The sequence below is a fragment of the Pseudophryne corroboree genome, chromosome 2 (genome assembly GCF_028390025.1).
Source record: "Pseudophryne corroboree isolate aPseCor3 chromosome 2, aPseCor3.hap2, whole genome shotgun sequence".
Taxonomy (NCBI): domain Eukaryota; kingdom Metazoa; phylum Chordata; class Amphibia; order Anura; family Myobatrachidae; genus Pseudophryne; species Pseudophryne corroboree.
In genome coordinates, this window is record NC_086445.1 from 694,049,599 (window position 1) to 694,069,271 (window position 19,673).

At 43.9% G+C, this 19,673-nt stretch overlaps 1 protein-coding gene across 1 annotated transcript in view; it reads left to right on the forward strand.

The window, feature by feature from the left end:
* Positions 1–19,673, forward strand: part of PIK3C2B (phosphatidylinositol-4-phosphate 3-kinase catalytic subunit type 2 beta) — a 257,575-nt gene that overhangs the window by 17,507 nt on the left and 220,395 nt on the right. The window contains exons 2-5 of the mRNA XM_063955240.1: positions 8,585–8,737; positions 15,403–16,229; positions 18,169–18,269; positions 18,557–18,711. Of these exons, the coding sequence (XP_063811310.1) occupies positions 15,498–16,229; positions 18,169–18,269; positions 18,557–18,711 (988 nt within the window). The 5' untranslated portion in view covers positions 8,585–8,737; positions 15,403–15,497. The remainder of the gene's footprint in view (positions 1–8,584; positions 8,738–15,402; positions 16,230–18,168; positions 18,270–18,556; positions 18,712–19,673) is intronic.

Genomic DNA, 19,673 nt, shown 5'->3' on the forward strand with positions numbered 1-19,673 from the left:
AATGTAGAAAGAAATGCTCTATGTGCCAGTGCTGGCAGCTGATTTGACTGTCTGTGCAGACTGAAGAATGTGTATCTAGAATGTTTAAAGAATGCTCTGGGAGGCACCCTGCTAGCCAGTAGCAGGTGCCACGGGGCAGTGATGGCAGCGACTCCAGAACCCTGCACTCTGTGCTATGACCCTGATCGCACACCCTGAGTTATGGACCCGCAGTTAGGTATACAGTTTTTACTTTCATCACCTTTCATGTTTCGATGAGCTCTAGGGGTACCAACAAATTTGTCCACTGCTGTACAGGGCCTATTTTCCTTTTGTGCAAGTCATTTTTTGTACAGTATATCTTGCTGTTGTTGACTTGAAGCAGCACACCAAATCATTAAACGGTGTCAAAAAAAGATCATGAGGTGTTTTTATACAGTGTTTGATGGGTTGGAGATTACCCATGCATGGAGAATGGCAACCCTTCCCAGGTCCCAATCTATAATGATTTCAATAGTTTAATGAATAATTTAAAGGACATTGTTAATTAGCACCCTTGCTTGTGAGCTCAGTTGCAGTACTGTTTAGGTGGTGCGTGAGATTTGACCTGTACACTCCTGGGAATAGTGTACTGTAATGATTCGTGCTACTCACTGTTTGCAGTATACAGAAGGTGCTTTATTAGTTTCTGTGAAATGGACTTTTACTTTACAGTGGTAATACTTGTGGCTCAGTGTAAGCAAGTGGAATGGTCTTTCTGCATGTCCTTCAGTGTGATAGAATCCCAGTACTGTATGTCACTACCTGGCTGATTATAACCATGGAGGTATGTGCATATGTTTCCATCTATTTATCAGCATTTACATTGCGTTAAAGGGTTATAATATTTTTCCTCAAAACTAATTGTTGCTTTCCTTATTAATAGCAGACATTCCGAGGAATGCATAGAGCAGACAGTAGCAGGGAGAGTCTCAGGGTTGAGCAAAGGAGGCAGCCTTATTTGGACAACATAAGAGATGATGCTTAGCTTTCTCTTTACTTCTAAAATTCAAAGCTGGGTTTGGTCTCATTAAAACACAAGGTCATGCTTTACTTGCATCAGGAGCCATGTACAACAATGCATTGCAGTTTTATCTGGCAGAAATGGTATCACAATGTGTGGCATTTAATGTTTTTCACTCTTCTCACTTTATATTGTATATTTTCCCTAGCTAAGTTGTCTCCTGTATGTCCTATTTCTCTGACGTCCTAGTGGATGCTGGGGACTCCGTAAGGACCATGGGGAATAGACGGGCTCCGCAGGAGACTGGGCACTCTATAAGAAAAATTTGGTACTATCTGGTGTGCACTGGCTCCTCCCTCTATGCCCCTCCTCCAGACCTCAGTTAGATTTCTGTGCCCGGCTGAGCTGGATGCACACTAGGAGCTCTCCTGAGCTTCTAGAAAGAAAGTTTATTTTAGGTTTTTTATTTTACAGTGAGACCTGCTGGCAACAGGCTCACTGCATCGAGGGACTAAGGGGAGAAGAAGCGAACCTACCTGCTTGCAGCTAGCTTGGGCTTCTTAGGCTACTGGACACCATTAGCTCCAGAGGGATCGACCGCAGGACCCGTCCTTGGTGTTCGTTCCCGGAGCCGCGCCGCCGTCCCCCTTACAGAGCCAGAAGCATGAAGATGGTCCGGAAAATCGGCGGCAGATGACTTGAGTCTTCACCAAGGTAGCGCACAGCACTGCAGCTGTGCGCCATTGCTCCTCATACACACTTCACACTCCGGTCACTGAGGGTGCAGGGCGCTGGGGGGGGCGCCCTGAGCAGCAATAATATCACCTTGGCTGGCAAAATAACCACAATATATAGCCCCAGAGGCTATAGATGTGGTAATTACCCCTGCCAGAATACAGAAAAAAGCGGGAGAAAAGGCCGCCGAAAAAGGGGCGGAGCCATCTCCCTCAGCACACTGGCGCCATTATTCCCTCACAGTTCCGCTGGAAGGAAGCTCCCTGACTCTCCCCTGCAGTCTACACTACAGAAAGGGTAAAAAAGAGAGGGGGGCACTAAAATTGGGGCGCAGTTTAATACAATAAGCAGCTATAAAGGGTCCTAATTCAGTTAGTCCCTGTATTATTATAGCGCTCTGGTGTGTGCTGGCATACTCTCTCTCTGTCTCCCCAAAGGGCTTTTGTGGGGTCCTGTCTCCTTTAAGAGCATTCCCTGTGTGTGTGCGGTGTGTCGGTACGGCTGTGTCGACATGTTTGATGAGGAGACTTATGTGGAGGCGGAGCAGATGCCTATAAATGTGTTGTCACCCCCTGCGGGGCAGACACCTGAGTGGATGGACTTATGGAAGGAATTACGTGCAAGTGTCGACTCCTTACATAAAAAATTTGACGACATGCCAAATGCGGGACAGCCGGCTTCTCAGCTCGTGCCTGCCCAGACGATTCAAAGGCCGTCAGGGGCCCTGAAACGACCACTACCTCAGATGGCAGACACAGATGTCGACACGGATACTGATGCAAGTGTCGACGACGATGAGTCAAATAAATTGTCCACTAGGGCCATTTGTGGCATGATTGAGGCAATGAAAGAGGTATTACACCTTTCTGATATAAACCCAGGTACCTCAAAAAAGGGTATTATGTTTGGGGAGAAAAAACTACCAATAGTTTTTCCCCCATCTGAGGAATTGAATGATGTGTGTGAAGAAGCGTGGGCTTTCCCCGATAAAAAATTGGTGATTTCAAAAAAATTACTAATGGCGTTCCCTTTCTCGCCAGAGGATAGGTCACGTTGGGAAACTCCCCCTAGGGTGGATAAAGCGCTCACACGTTTGTCTAAAAAGGTGGCACTACCGTCTCCGGATACGGCTGCCCTAAAGGAACCTGCTGATAGAAAGCAGGAGGCTATCCTAAAATCTATATACACACACACTGGTGTTATACTGAGACCAGCTATTGCTTCAGCCTGGATGTGCAGTGCTGCTGCTGCTTGGTCAGATTCCCTGTCGGAAAATATTGACACCCTAGACAGAGACACTATATTGCTAACCATAGAGCATATAAAAGACTCAGTCTTATACATGAGAGATGCACAGAGGGAGATCTGCCGGCTGGCATCTAGAATAAGTGCATTGTCCATTTCTGCTAGGAGAGGCTTATGGACTCGGCAGTGGACAAGAGATGCAAAAGGCACATGGAAGTTTTGCCTTATAAGGGTGAGGAGTTATTCGGGGACGGTCTCTCAGACCTTGTTTCCACAGCAACAGCTGGGAAGTCTGCATTTTTGCCCCATGTCCCCTCACAGCCTAAGAAAGCACCGTATTACCAAGTACAGTACTTTCGACCCCAGAAAAATAGGCGGGGAAAAGGCGGTTCCTTTCTGTCTAGAGGCAGAGGAAGGGGGAAAAAGCTGCAACACACAGCAGGTTCCCAGGACCAAAAGTCCTCCCCCGCTTCTTCCAAATCCGCCGCATGACGGTGGGGCTCCACAGGCGGAGCCAGGTACGGTGGGGGGCCGCCTCAAGAATTTCAGCGATCAGTGGGCTCGCTCACGGGTGGATCCCTGGATCCTTCAAGTAGTATCTCAGGGGTACAAGCTGGAATTCGAGGCGCCTCCCCCCCGCCGTTTCCTCAAATCGGCCTTACCGACGACTCCCTCGGGCAGGGAGGCTGTGCTAGAGGCCATTCACAAGCTGTATTCCCAGCAGGTGATAGTCAAGGTACCCCTACTTCAACAAGGCCGGGGCTACTATTCCACACTGTTTGTGGTACCGAAACCAGACGGTTCGGTGAGACCCATTTTAAATTTGAAATCCTTGAACACTTACATAACAAAATTCAAGTTCAAGATGGAATCGCTCAGGGCGGTTATTGCAAGCCTGGACGAGGGGGATTACATGGTATCCCTGGACATCAAGGATGCTTACCTGCATGTCCCCATTTACCTTCCTCACCAGGAGTACCTCAGATTTGTGGTACAGGATTGCCACTACCAATTCCAGACACTACCGTTTGGACTGTCCACGGCACCGAGGGTGTTTACCAAAGTAATGGCAGAAATTATGATACTCCTTCGAAAAAAGGGAGTTTTAATTATCCCGTACTTGGACGATCTCCTTATAAAGGCGAGGTCCAGGGAGCAGTTACTGGTCGGAGTAGCACTATCTCGGGAAGTGCTACAACAGCATGGCTGGATTCTAAACATTCCAAAGTCACAACTGGTTCCTTCCACTCGCTTACTGTTCCTGGGGATGATTTTGGACACAGAACTGAAAAAAGTGTTTCTCCCGCAGGAGAAAGCCAAGGAGCTGTCATCTCTAGTCAGAGACCTCCTAAAACCGAAACGGGTATCGGTGCATCACTGCACACGAGTCCTGGGAAAAATGGTGGCTTCATACGAAGCAATTCCATTCGGCAGGTTCCATGCGAGGACCTTCCAGTGGGACCTCTTGGACAAGTGGTCGGGATCGCATCTTCAGATGCATCAACTGATAACCCTGTACCCAAGGACCAGGGTGTCTCTACTGTGGTGGCTGCAGAGTGCTCATCTTCTAGAGGGCCGCAGATTCGGCATACAGGACTGGGTCCTGGTGACCACGGATGCCAGCCTTCGAGGCTGGGGAGCAGTCACACAGGGAAGAAACTTCCAAGGACTATGGTCAAGTCAGGAGACTTCCCTACACATAAATATTCTGGAACTGAGGGCCATTTACAATGCCCTAAGTCAGGCAAAACCCCTGCTTCAAAACCAGCCGGTACTGATCCAGTCAGACAACATCACGGCAGTCGCCCATGTGAACCGACAGGGCGGCACAAGAAGCAGGATGGCGATGGCAGAAGCCACAAGGATTCTCCGATGGGCGGAAAATCACGTACTAGCACTGTCAGCAGTGTTCATTCCGGGAGTGGACAACTGGGAAGCAGACTTCCTCAGCAGACACGACCTACACCCGGGAGAGTGGGGACTTCATCGAGAAGTCTTCCTACTGTTGGTAAACCGTTGGGAAAGGCCACAGGTGGACATGATGGCGTCCCGCTTCAACAAAAAGCTAAAGAGATATTGCGCCAGGTCAAGGGACCCTCAGGCGATAGCTGTGGACGCTCTAGTGACACCGTGGGTGTACCAGTCGGTTTATGTGTTCCCTCCTCTGCCTCTCATACCAAAGGTACTGAGAATAATAAGAAGGCGAGGAGTAAGAACGATACTCGTGGTTCCGGATTGGCCAAGAAGGGCTTGGTACCCAGAACTTCAAGAAATTATATCAGAGGACCCATGGCCTCTACCGATCAGACAGGATCTGCTACAGCAGGGGCCCTGTCTGTTCCAAGACTTACCGCGGCTGCGTTTGACGGCATGGCGGTTGAATTCCGGATCCTAAAGGAAAAGGGCATTCCGGAGGAAGTCATTCCTACGCTGATAAAAGCTAGGAAAGAAGTAACCGCGAACCATTATCACCGTATTTGGCGAAAATATGTTGCGTGGTGTGAGGCCAGGAAGGCCCCAACAGAGGAATTTCAGCTGGGTCGGTGTCGGGAGTGACTATGGGCCTAAAATTGGGTTCCATTAAGGTCCAGATTTCGGCCCTGTCGATTTTCTTCCAGAAAGAACTGGCTTCACTGCCTGAAGTTCAGAGTTTTGTAAAGGGAGTGCTTCATATTCTGCCCCTTTTGTGCCTCCCGTGGCACCTTGGGATCTCAATGTAGTGTTGAGTTTCCTAAAATCACATTGGTTTGAACCACTTAAAACTGTGGATCTGAAATATCTCACGTGGAAAGTGGTCATGTTATTGGCCTTGGCTTCGGCCAGGCGTGTGTCAGAATTGGCGGCTTTGTCTTGTAAAAGCCCTTATCTGATTTTTCATATGGATAGGGCAGAATTGAGGACTCGTCCCCAGTTTCTCCCTAAGGTGGTATCTGCTTTTCACTTGAACCAACCTATTGTGGTGCCTGCGGCTACTAGGGACTTGGAGGATTCCAAGTTACTGGATGTAGTCAGGGCCTTGAAACTTTATGTTTCCAGGACGGCTGGAGTCAGGAAGACTGACTCGCTTTTTGTCCTGTATGCACCCAACAAGATAGGTGCTCCTGCTTCTAAGCAGACTATTGCTCGCTGGATTTGTAGCACAATTCAGCTGGCGCATTCTGCGGCTGGATTGCCGCATCCTAAATCAGTGAAAGCCCATTCCACGAGGAAAGTGGGCTCATCTTGGGCGGCTGCCCGAGGGGTCTCGGCTTTACAACTTTGCCGAGCTGCAACTTGGTCAGGGGCAAACATGTTTGCTAAATTCTACAAATTTGATACCCTGGCTGAGGAGGACCTTGAGTTCTCTCATTCGGTGCTGCAGAGTCATCCGCACTCTCCCGCCCGTTTGGGAGCTTTGGTATAATCCCCATGGTCCTTACGGAGTCCCCAGCATCCACTAGGAAGTCAGAGAAAATAAGATTTTACTCACCGGTAAATCTATTTCTCGTAGTCCGTAGTGGATGCTGGGCGCCCATCCCAAGTGCGGATTGTCTGCAATACTTGTATGTAGTTATTGCCTAACTAAGGGTTATTGTTGAGCCATCTGTTGAGAGGCTCTGTTATATTTCATACTGTTAACTGGGTATAGTATCACGAGTTATACGGTGTGATTGGTGTGGCTGGTATGAGTCTTACCCGGGATTCAAAATCCTTCCTTATTGTGTCAGCTCTTCCGGGCACAGTATCCTAACTGAGGTCTGGAGGAGGGGCATAGAGGGAGGAGCCAGTGCACACCAGATAGTACCAAATCTTTCTTATAGAGTGCCCAGTCTCTTGCGGAGCCCGTCTATTCCCCATGGTCCTTACGGAGTCCCCAGCATCCACTACGGACTACGAGAAATAGATTTACCGGTGAGTAAAATCTTATTTTATTCCTTTCATAAATTGTAACTTTCCCAAACATTATTTATGTGTGTCCCTTTGTATGAGGCACTTATCCCACTAAAGGTGCATACACACTGGGCGTTTTTAGTTGAGGTTTTTTCTGTATATTTCTTTACATTTACAGTAAAACGTGCATGGGATATTTGCATAAATAATCAAATGTATTTACATGCTATAACTGTCATTCAGCGTGCTTGGCTGAAAATAAAATCAGATCACATAGAGATTTCAGTAAGAGTGCGCAAATTGCATGTGACATTTATTAATACTTATCTAGCGTTACTGCATATTTGGTTTATCAATAATCTCTGATACATACTGCTCCAGTTTATGCTGTAAGACGAGTTCTGCATAGTGTAATGCCCCTATAAAATCATACTCATCTATTTTTTTTTCTCTTGCTTTGTGTAACACATACAGAGAATTGGATCATGTGTGGCTATTAATTCTGTGGACACCTTATTGCCAAGAGGCAAGTTGACTCTTATAGAAGCATTTGTTTACCAAAGGACAACTTGGAATAACACACGGTGTAATTACACTACGTTGTGAACTATAATTTAACTTTGTAATCATACCCTTCAATAGCTTTGGATACTGCTCTGTAACCTCCCAAGTGTAGCAGGGAAAATTCTTGAGAAAGTAAGACAGTGATAGAAGAGGATACAATATGGGTAACAAAAATTGGAGCTCACAGCCCCTGAAACATCCTTTAAACATTCCTTTTCCCTTAAGCACAGATGAAAGTGAATGAGTATATGCTATCACAATACATTTTTACTGTTTATTATACATTATAATAGCCTTCCATACTGTCAGTATCTGCAAATCAACAAAGACTCTATGTAAAGACTTAAAATGAAATGTTTTGTGGGGTCTCCAATTGCAGCCTTATTGTATGTAGAGTTTCACTTTTGTTAGGAATGGCCGCTGTCATCTTTTTGGCAGTGAAAGTTGTGGAGCGACTTACCCGATACCTAGATTATAATTTAATTGGCTACATTTCATAATGTTTACAGGAATTCCTAAGCAGAGAGAACGCTTATCAGCTTGTAAAATAGACTGGCTTGCGGTATGACCTTAATAAATGGTATCACAAATGTCCAAGAAGGACTGTCAGTTATATTATGAAATTTGCATTGATAAATCTTCTTTCTATATGACTTTTTGCAACAGCTATTTGGTCCTTTTTTCAGTTTAACCTTTTCATGATAGCTGTGACTTGTACAAGCCAGTCAATACATCCAGATACGTGTGAAGCTGGCTATAAGATAATCTCTCATGTAACAGCATCCCCTCTATTAATCAGTAGTGATATAATCTTTGCTTCAGCTAGCCAGGCAGGCACTTGTCAGAAAAGATGAGGCTGACATGAATTTCATCTCTAGCTTGCAGTAGGTTGTGTTGCTTTTTAGAAAGTTTAACAACAGCTGGAGATGTCCAATTTGTAGCCTAAATTATGAGAAATACAAAACTAGACTAGCAACATTACAGATGTGTATTGTGCCTCATGCCTTATTGGTTTCACTATTTTTAGTGGTTTGATAGGTGGAATATTGGTACAACCCACAGTATTGCTAGCTCCACTGTGTATGGGTGATGGGCTATGCTTAAGGTCTGCAACAGGTCAGAACCTACTTTTGTAGCTGTATAAATGAGTACTGGGATACATTAATTCATTAATTTGTTTTGCCTCAGACATTCCTAGATCATTATCTGAAAGCCACTTTTCAAGCCTAGAAGGACCCACAGCTGCTCAGACTGTGTTGCTGTGAAGGCAGAAGCTGACGTTCTGATCCATCACCAGTGTTGCAGTTATTGCCCAGCATCAGTGCCCTCGCACAGTGCCCGGTAAGTGTACAGTGGTGTAAGCAGAGCTAGGAGCATTAGTTTTGGGCATGTGGTCAGAAACTGCGTTACAGGAATAAACATTCCCCCAGACATTGTCATGAATTTTCCGCTTGATTCAGCTGCAGAGCTGAGGCAGCAGGTGCAGGACACAAGCATCAGAAGGAGGAGGGGGTTTGTGATCATACAGTGTAACCCCCCAACCCCTCCCTGACTTGTGCTTCTTCCTCTACAGATGGGTACCCCCCTCCTCCTCTCCTATTGCTAGTCATTAGAGAGATGCTGGGAGTTTCAGAAGACGGTACCCTGGGAATATGGGGGAGGGGTTGTGATGAAATGCTGCTATTCTTAGTAAATATTCAAACTGCATTCTTATGTAGAAGCCTGTAATCTGAAAAGCAGAGGAGAGAGACCTAAAATTGGTTGACATTTGGTATATAAAAATGATACATTTAATAATGAGTTACTTTTATTTATTATTTCTATATTTGGGAGTATGTATTTCTATTCTCTTAGCATTTAGTCACACTTGTGCACTTTGTATGACTTAGATGTGTTTTTATGCACTAGTCTCATCTGTAGTTTAGCAGTGATAAAAGAAAACATGCAGCACAGCTTTGGTAAATGTAAAGCACTGTATTGTTCAAACTGCAGAAAACATGCACATTGTTTTTTTACAATTTCTTTTTTATCATTTGAGTTTGAGAACATTGAAATCATAGTTTAGTCAAGTACTTATAATGCAGAATCTCAGTCCCGATTACCGGCACAGAGGTTTTTTTTATTATTACAGCTAAAATGACCTAGTAAATATTACCATTAAAGTCTGTCTTGCTCAAAGGAAACATATCAGGAGGCACTAGAGCAGTGATGGGGAACCTTTGGCACTCCAGCAATTGTTGAACTATACATCCCAGCGTGCCCTGCTACAGTTTTAGCAGAGCCAAATAACAAAACTGTAGCAGGGCATGCTGGTATGTGTAGTTCAACAACAGCTGGAGTGCCAAATGTTCCCCATCACTGCTCTAGAGTGGATTTGTATTTGTTTATTACGTAGTGAGAAAGGCACATGGGGGTTCAACTGTGACTCGATTTACCTAGGACTGTGCAGATGATGCGCCCTCTTTCCCATGGCTGCATGTGTAATTCTCTGACTCTTAATAGGGCCACACATTATCCTTAATCGCAGTAATACGTAACAAAAACTACATTAAGTAAAGTAAAAAAAGTAATATGTCTCCACGCATACACAATCAAGTGCCACATTAATTTCATCTTTAAACCTTTAGACACCTGAACAGAAAACAATTTAGAATACCGGAAAATAAATGCACATAAAATGTGAATTTATATATAATCAATTGTTAGAAGATATACTGTAGGCTACAACGAAAAAAAGTTTATTTTTTATATTTATTTTTCAGTACCAGTGCTGCAGCTGGTTTTCGCGAATTAATAATGCCTCCAAGCTATGCAGATCTATTTTGTTGTAATGGAATCTCTTTGTGTGGGGACAGTGCTGCATGCATTAGTCTGGAATAGATAAAGGCTGTAGGGTACAGAGGTCTAGGATGAAATAGTGTGTGCACTTTTCTGGTTTAGCATCATGGGTGTGTATGTTTTTTCTAATAGACTGTAAGGCTTTTTGCTGTTCATGACTCCTCTTCCTGTGCATTAGGGGAATATGACCACTTTGTCCGTACCTAATTGGAGAATACTGCTATGTTGTACATTAACTTGTTAATACCTGGATGAGTACCCCAAGGTCCCTAGCGATGTTTATTTTTGTGTGTGTGTGTGTGTGTGTGTATGTATATATATATATATATATATATATATATAATGTGCACCTCAGCATGATTCTGTATGTACTGAAGTGTTCGTACTGTACTGTATACTTCTAGTGTCTGCATGTCTAGTTTCGCCTGTGGTGTTATTCTGGCACAAAGCAAGTAGTTGCTGGGTCAATTGTCGGTCTTGCCACATAAACCTCTTGTGGCCTGTTTGTGTATTGAGGTTACTCATGATCGTCAATGTCTGTGGTCTATGGTCTTGTGTGTTAGCTTGTGTTAAGAGTATATTGTGACTGGTTTCTTGTCTCTCCATATTTTTTCTGTATTTGATCTATAGAGTTTTTTCTTTTTTTTCTTTTAATTAGTAGAATTGTGTGGTGCATGTACTTATATTCTCTCTGCATATCTTTGCTGACTTGTTTTATATATTTATATATATATATATATACACACACACACACACACACACACACACACACACACACATACTTTGCAATGATTTAAAGCTGTGTGATTGTTCTAAATGAGAAGGAATTGCTAGCAGTTCTTGATAAACCGCCTACTAGCAGGGGTTTCAACTAAGTATGTACGTCAAATTACATCAAGAAGGCGCTCTGTCAGACATACTGTAGTATCTCTCCTAATATAATCCCCAACAATGGTATCCGTTAATGTTGACAGGGAAACTCAATCTTTGAGAGGATGGTATGGATCTGTAATGTTGCTTATAAACTTACAGCCCTAAGTGTAAAGATTCTTACACTACCAAGATGGAAACCAAACAGTGAAAAAACACATCTATGTAAAAACAATTAAAACCTTTTTTTGACATATTTATTAAAACATTGTCTCCTAAAATTATATTCAATATATTATCATCATTACTGTTATAAACGCTATTACATACTGGAAATCAGAAATCACCTGGATGCGCAGATATAGCTGCAAATATATTAGGCATTGGCTGTGCTGTAGGGCTGGTATGTCTGTGAATGACGTGGGACACAGACATAACAGGTGTATCCAGCTTAAGTGCGAGATGTATCAACCCTTAGCTATAATGTGGAGAGAGATAAGTATCAACGAATTAGCTCCTAACTGCAAATTTTACAGGCTGTGTTTGAAAAATGACAGAAGTTGATCGGTTGATATTTTATATCTCTCCAAGGTTTGATACATCTCCCCCTGTAAGTCATTTTAACTTATACCCCTCTCACACTGCTGCAAAAGGGGTTCACTACGGTATGCCGGCGGCCGGGCTCCCGGCGACCAGCATACCGGCGCCGGGAGCCCGACCGCCGGCTTACCGACAGTGTGGCGAGCGCAAATGAGCCCCTTGCGGGCTCGCTGCGCTCGCCACACTACGGGCACGGTGGCGCGCTATTTTATTCTCCCTCCAGGGGGGTCGTGGACCCCCACGAGGGAGAATAAGTGTCCCGGCAGTAACCCGAGGCCAGCCTGCAGTGTGAACAGGTTTCAAGTTGCTGTGACATGGCTTGAAACCCATGTTAAATTACTCCACTGAACCCGGGATTTTCGTAAGCAAGGGGGTAAGAGTTATAGTATTTGTAGCTAAATGATATAGTATGGTTACACTAGGGACAATGTGCTAGCTACCAGTTGATCAGCTCTATATATATATATATATATATATATATATATATATATATATATATATTTATTTATGTATATATATATATATATATATATTCCCTTCATGGATCTGTGGAACTAGTTGAGCCACTTGAATAGATATTTTGTACAACACTTCTAGTGTTAGGGAGTGTGGCAGCAACACAATAGGTGTCAATGGTGAGCCGTGGATTCTGTGCAGGGCTGTGGGGATCCACTTATATACTGATGAAAACAGAAGTGTGATCACACCTATGAGCTACCCAGTGTAGATGATTCAGAAGGGACTGTGGTAGACAATGATGTGGCTGGAGTATATGTGGAGACAGACAGTAGTAATCAAAGAGCCCAATTAACCAGGAGGTCATTGTTCACATCTTCAGGAGACAGAGGACCATAAAACTCTGTGACTGTGCATGGGAAGTTGGGAAAGCCAAGCTAGGCACAGAAGTTGTGGCTATGCCTGCAAGACGCAGGCATGACTGACACTTTGTTATGTTGCAGACTAGCTGCCCTATTAGATAGGGGTAAAGAAGGGCTCAGGTGCCCAAGTTTTCAGTAAATGGGGATTAGGTGCAAAATCTAGTTGTATACATACAAGTGATTTTGACATGTGTACATGCCTCTAGAAATATAAATCAGTTGGTGAGTTCAAGGGATGGAATCATTGCTAGCATTGACACATGACTCTTCATGGCTGTAACGATCAGTCTTTCTCCATAGCTGGGGGAGAGCAAGAAAAACAATAGCACAAACTATCCGTGATCAATGAACATTGATGTTCTATACTAGTTTTCATTGTATTCTCTGAGAGGCTGGACAATCAGAATGCATCTGGAACCATTACATAGAATATAAACTAAGGGGTCAATCCAATTGCGGGCAATCTTTTTGCCCCCACGAGTAAGTGCAGCAACAGCCGCACTTTATAGTCGCCTGGCCTGGCATAATTTTGTCGCAGCTGCCATATTAAGGAATTGACTTTGAAAGTAGGGCCACAAAATGTTTTCTTACAGTATGCCTCCCAGCAATTAGGTAAGGGTTCTTTGCTAAGAAAATCTTATTCTAAGAAACACTAAAACTAATATCAATATCTTGAATATATTTAAATGATTTGATTACTCACTTTGGTAAGATGCTGTAATAATGTAGTCAGTGGAGTTGTGACTTTGATTGCATGATATACTAGCACAGAGCCACCCTCACTCTCTTATATGCCAGCTTACTGCCCCTTTCATGCCCTTATATGGCAGCCCAGAGCCCACGCTCTTGTCCTTATATACCAGCCCAGAGCTCCCCCTCATGATCTTACTTGCCAGCTCAGCCTCCCTCATGGCCCTATATGCCAGCCCAAAGCCCCCCTCATGACCTTGCCTTACTTACCTTACTAAAACATTTTCCTTTCCATGTCTGTCTCTGTGTGTTTCCTTTAGTTGCCCCAACCCACGTCACTCACCCCAGTAATGGTGACACACCTGCAGAGTACTCTGAGAAAGACTGGGCAAACTGGCGTTAGAACTGTAGAGAACGCCTCTGGAGTCCGTACAGAGCTGTCCTGAAGGAGTCCTGAGCAAAGGGTGTGCTGTGTTTGGTCTGCAGTCCGTAGTTTTATCCTAAAGACTCTCACACACATGTTTTCTCTATTGCAAATATTAAGTACAGAAAACAGAATAGTACCATAGTCATATAAAAGCATGATATACTCGGTACTGGTCACAATAAAACTTAGCTTATTTGTAATATACATTTATTGATACCTCTCAAATATCCCAATTTAGCTGCTGTGTCCCACCATTAGACAGCGTTGTCTCATGGATCAGAAGGTTTCCAGGTATTTCCTGCAGGCCATCTATTTAGGGGAGGTATGTTGTGTAAGGGCAACCTTAGAAGCGCTAGATTTGCCTCCTGGGGTGTGGCCGCACCTTCATGGGGATGTCGTCACACCCTTACAGTGATGGGGCCATGTTGCCCCATTATGAAAATCTAGCAAAGTGTGAGGTATGTTTTGTTTGACCGTACAGAGGGTACACTAAAGGTCCATACACACCGGGCGTTTTTGCCCAGCGTGTATGCACAGCGATGATTGCTGACATCGCTGGGCTGAAAAGCGCTCAGTGCATACACACTGAGCGCTTTTCCCCACTGCCCAGAGATGTCAGCGAGGGTGAGCGGCTTTCCATAGCAGGACGCTATGGAAAGCCGCTCACCCCACCATTCATCTGCTGGTAATACCAGTAGATGAACGGCGGCCGCCAGCGATGAAGTGGGAGCGCGCATCAGCTCTCACCACTCATCGTTTGGCCATACACACTGGGCAGTTTTGAGCTGAAAGCAGCTCAAAACACCAAAAGTGAGCTGCTTTCAGCTCAAAATCGCCCAGTGTGTATGGGCCTTAAGCAACTCAAAACACCAAAAGTGAGCTGCTTTCAGCTCAAAGCCGTATGGCCAAATGAAGAGCAGTGAGCGCTGATGCGCGCTCCCGCTTCATCGCCATCGGCAACCGTTCATCTACTGGTATTACCAGTAGATGAACGGGGGGGTGGGCGGCTTTCCATAGCGTCCTGCTATGGAAAGCCGCTCATCCCCGCTGACAACGCTGGGCAGCGGGGAAAAGTGCTCAGTGTGTATGCACCTTTAAGAGATATGTATTAAAGAGGGCAGGTGGAGAAGTTGCCCATATCTACCAATCAACTTCTAGCTTAGATGTGATCTATTTTCCCCATTATGCCTTACATTATGTAAGTATTAATTTGAAAAAAGCAGACTTACCTTTAGTGACAGTTTATAGATCACTTTCAAAATGAGTCAAGTGACCTCTACTCTTCAAATATTAGGATATATTGTGTAGGATCTCTTACATTTCTGCAATTCCTTGTGCATTCAGCCTTTGTCTATTTTATACAGACCACCCAATGGTGGCTGTGATGATAATAATTTAAAATAAGAAAAGCACACAATAACGGACTGGCACAGAATGTGCTATAAATATTCCAGGCAGCCATGGGTTTGGGAAGGAAGCATTACTTTACAGAGACAGCATGTAGAATATCCTCCAGATAAATGTGGTATTGGCTATGAAACAGTGGTCAGGCTAGACGTGAAGCTGCAATGCCTGCTGAAAAAGTTCCCTATTTCAATAATTTTACTCTGTTTTATGTAGCTGAATTAATGTTGTACGGTCAATGCAAGGATGTGGTGTGACATATTTGTGTTTCATGCTGAACTTTTTTGTCTCTTTTGAAGGTTGAGTTCTGGAGCGTTATGTCTTGAATGGCAATCAGTGCGTTTTCCCAGCAATAGACTGCTCTGTGTTCCTGTTTGCCCACCTAACTCCAGCAATGTCAACTTCGGGTGGAAAGAAAGAGCAGTGGAATGGTCTAGAATCACTGGGAATGAGCCGAAAAGAACTGGCTCTAGCAGAGGCCCTGCAAATGGAGTATGATGCTCTCTCTAGACTCCGCAAAGATAATAAACCTTCTTTGAGTAATGAGAGCCATCTCATCTCCTGGGATGATGTCCCACAGACCCCATCTACTGTCCCATCACCCCCTCAAACCAAACCTCCGCCTTCTGGAGACTACCTGTATATTTATGGAGATGAATACCACAGCAATGGATGTGATGAAGGAAGGAGGTCCCCCAAAAATCTTTCGCCTCCACCACTACCACCTCGCACACACATATTGAGCCAATGCAAAGAGCTGTCCCCGTCCAAAGCAAAAGTTTCTCATTCACGGGACATAAATGTGTACACAGGAGACATGGGAGGGAAGCTGCTCAGTCGCAGGATTTCAGAAATGGAGGAGGAAGATGATAACTTATTGGAAAGGAGAGCTGGCTTCTCGGATTTAGACTATGAGGGAATAAATGATACAATAACTCGCCTCAATTTGGCATCTACTTATGATTCTGAGCTACTACGTAACGCAGAAGGCCATTGGAAGGGTGTAGGTTTACGAAAAGGTATCACTGGAAAACCAGTAGCTCGAAGCAACACGTTGCCACCACAAGTCCCACCTCGTACCTATGGACAGAAACAATCCAGGAACACCAGGTTTTCTATTGGACCAGTAAGTTATGAGGATGGCATAATATTTGTTTTGTTTGCTCTAAAAGTTGTTGCTTTGTTATTTTACTGGTATTTTAGTTACATCAGTCATCAGGTTGCTAGCTGTTGCGCCCAACGTTGCAGGTTTGTTTTTGCTGGCTGGTTGGAGAAGACAGGCTGTACCTGGGGGTCAGGCAGCCAGTGAGATCTGTGAGGGAAGGAGGAGTCAGGGCCCTACAGTATCTACTGCAATTTGTGTAAGAAAGACATTTTAGTAGGACAATATAAAAGGTTAGCAAGATGTTGTTATCGGTTCTTAATTTCTGCTATTTCTGTGGTTTTCGAATAAGTGGAGTTGCTTTAAGGGAAATCAATTGTGAGACCCTCTAGAGCAGTGTTTTTCAACCACTGCGCTGTGGCACACTAGTGTGTCCTGAGCAGTCTCCAGGTGTGCCGCCATTGAAGCAGAGCCAGACCCATCAGTGTTTTGCCGCTACTGAGGCCCTGGAACGATCAATACTGGTGGGTTTAGTGGTTGCAGAGCCAGTTCTAATTTTGGGCCCAGGCAGTGTTGGGCTCTTCTGGCTTTCTCAGATGTGGATCAGGTGTTACCTATGGAGAAGCTGCAACATGACATCCTAGGACACGCAACTGCACCATGCATCACCATTATATTTGAGTGTGCCTTGGCAATATTGAAATCTTGTTCAGTGTGCCGCGAGTTGTAAAAGGTTGAAAATCTCTGCTCTAGAGAATAAAGGGATAAATGTTTGAAAGGGTAATAGGCGCAACATCGGTAAATGCGCTTTTTGTGTGCAGTAGTTACCACTTTCCAATATGTATTGAGTCACACATTTCGTCTATATTGGAGCCGCCATACTTTGCAACAGCGATTGCAGATCATAACTTATCCAATCATGAGGCATTTACTGTTGTAACTGACAGCTTCAAAAGATATCGGCATGTCCTTTGGGTCGTTATCGGGCATCCCACTTTGGCAGTCTACTGAGAGCAACCCTGGCGTGTCTCATGCACATTCACCGGTTGACTCGCCCAGGTGCGTAATTTATGCATGTGCACTATTTGCCTGCCTTCACATGAAACCAGCAGGGCTACAGGACTGGCTAGCATTGCTGAAGAGGTAACACTCTCCCTCTTCAGCAAAATGATTTTAGAATACATTTCAGCAATATTTGTTCCTGCTGGGAGCTGCATCTTCAGATCTTTATTGGCCATAGTTTGTGGCTCATACTGAATAACACATTAGATGTATAGATACCATATTTACCAGCTACTTTATTTTTACATTTGCATCAGTATTCTGAGCTATTGCGCTAAGCTGCATCGCAGAGACCTTGTCCCCACACGAGCCACCTTTGTCCTTCATACCCCCAAAATGTAATAGAAATAGGAATGTTGAACCAGTGCCCTCTCAGGCCATGGAGGTTTACGTGGAGTGTTTGTGTTTAATTTAGCATCACTTCCCCACGTGCTACCTGCACAGGAGTAGTATGTGGGTGAAAGAGAGGCCAGCAGGGATAGAGCGGAAAGGAGCAAGGATGAAGGGGAAGGAAAGGGAGATGGACTATAAAGCTGGGAACTGAGAACTTCTGTTTCCTGTTGATTATGTATTTTGAAAAGTGTATTCAATAAATACAGTTACTCAAGTATGGACCTATTTCAGCATAATGCTCCAACTGAGTGAATTGTTTTCTATTATCATGGGAGACCATATTGTGCTACAGTTTCCTACCCTACCTGCCCTGCTGCTCTGTCACTCTTCTACACACGCTCTCTCATTATCAGCAGCATTTAGGCTGTGTGAGGAATAACTCCCTACAAAGACGTATGAGTGATACAAGATACTGTTTGGCAGGGATACTTTGTGACCGGATGAGGAGAACCTACAGGACTGTTTTGGTTTTTGCCCCCCTGATTTGTAATGTTTCTCTGTTGTACAGGACTCGATCCGGCCGTACCCCCAGCAGAACGGCTGCGAGCTGTTTGAGATGTCAGAGCAGAGGGATGAGGACACGGCTGCATTTTGTCACATGCTGGATGTGTGAGTAAATACAGCGTTTAGTAATGCCTGAAGGCAGGAGTCACATATGACAGGTGGGAATATTGTCTCTGCGGTAATACATTCTAGAATTAAATCTGGTGTTAACCATGAAATACAAAGGTAAACTATATTCTCTTAACCTTTCGGTAAATGTCAGAACAGCTCTGGTAAAAATATACAGAGGAAAGCAGTGCATTTATGTTGCTACACAAATACTTTGCTTTCATAGGTAAATGGATAGTTATATTAATTAAATATCTCCATTTTTCCTATGTTGCTCCACTCAGTCTGCGCTCTGCACAAAGTATGACCGATCAAATACACACAGGCATTGTCTGGAGTCCTGTTAACCTCAGTCCTGAGCACCTGGGTCCTGGTGTGAGCTTGAAAGTTACAGTGATTATTGACCAACTGAGAGATCCCCTGACTTTCACCTGTGATTGTAAGTTAACATCCATTCATTTACCACTTATTATGTTGTACGACAATTAAAGTTGTAGTCATGTATTTTTTTTTATTTTTATGTGTACATAAGAAGTCAGGATTCTAGTCTGCTAAAGCTCCAATATGTCCTGATTTTCCAAGCACAGGCTGTCTTCTAAATTTTTTTATACAGTTCTAGGAATCTTTACTAAACAATTATTTTTCCCCATGACTCTTAATCCTCCCCCTGGTGCCTATCCCTAACGCCCAACACCTTCCTTCCTCCACATCCTAAACCTAACTCTGACCCTCCAGGCAGCACCTATCCCTAACACTCATCGTCCTGAAACTGTCGACATGTCACATGGCAACATTTCAGATGTCAACATTGTGAACATATCGACAGTTTGAGGATGTCATCCTAGTGCCTGTTGACAGTTGTCAACATTCTGATATTGATCTAGTGGTGTCGACATTATGATTGTCAATATGGTTACTGTTCACCATTCGACCAGCTATCCAAAAGGGAGAATGAGGTAGATTATGAGGTATGAACAAACCTCAAATCACATGCAGTTGGTGTCCAAGCTTAAAATGATGAGACTCCTAGTCATACCATACATTGCATATGTACTACAAACCCCTGGGTTTCACATTTATATGGTGGTTAAAAACAATCATTACATATTTCTGTTTTGCATTAAATCATAATAATCTTAAATTAGATGGTGCCACAAGGGTTATGTTGTGCCATAGGGGATATGTACTGCAAATTTACATATACAGGTTGAGTATCCCATATCCAAATATTCCAAAATATGGAATATTCCGAAATATGAACTTTTTTGAGTGAGAGTGAGATAGTGAAACCTTTGTTTTCTGTGGCTCACTGTACTCAAACTTTGTTTAATACACAAAGTTATTAAAAATATTGTATTAAATTACCTGTAGTCTGTGTGTATAAGGTGTATATGAAACATA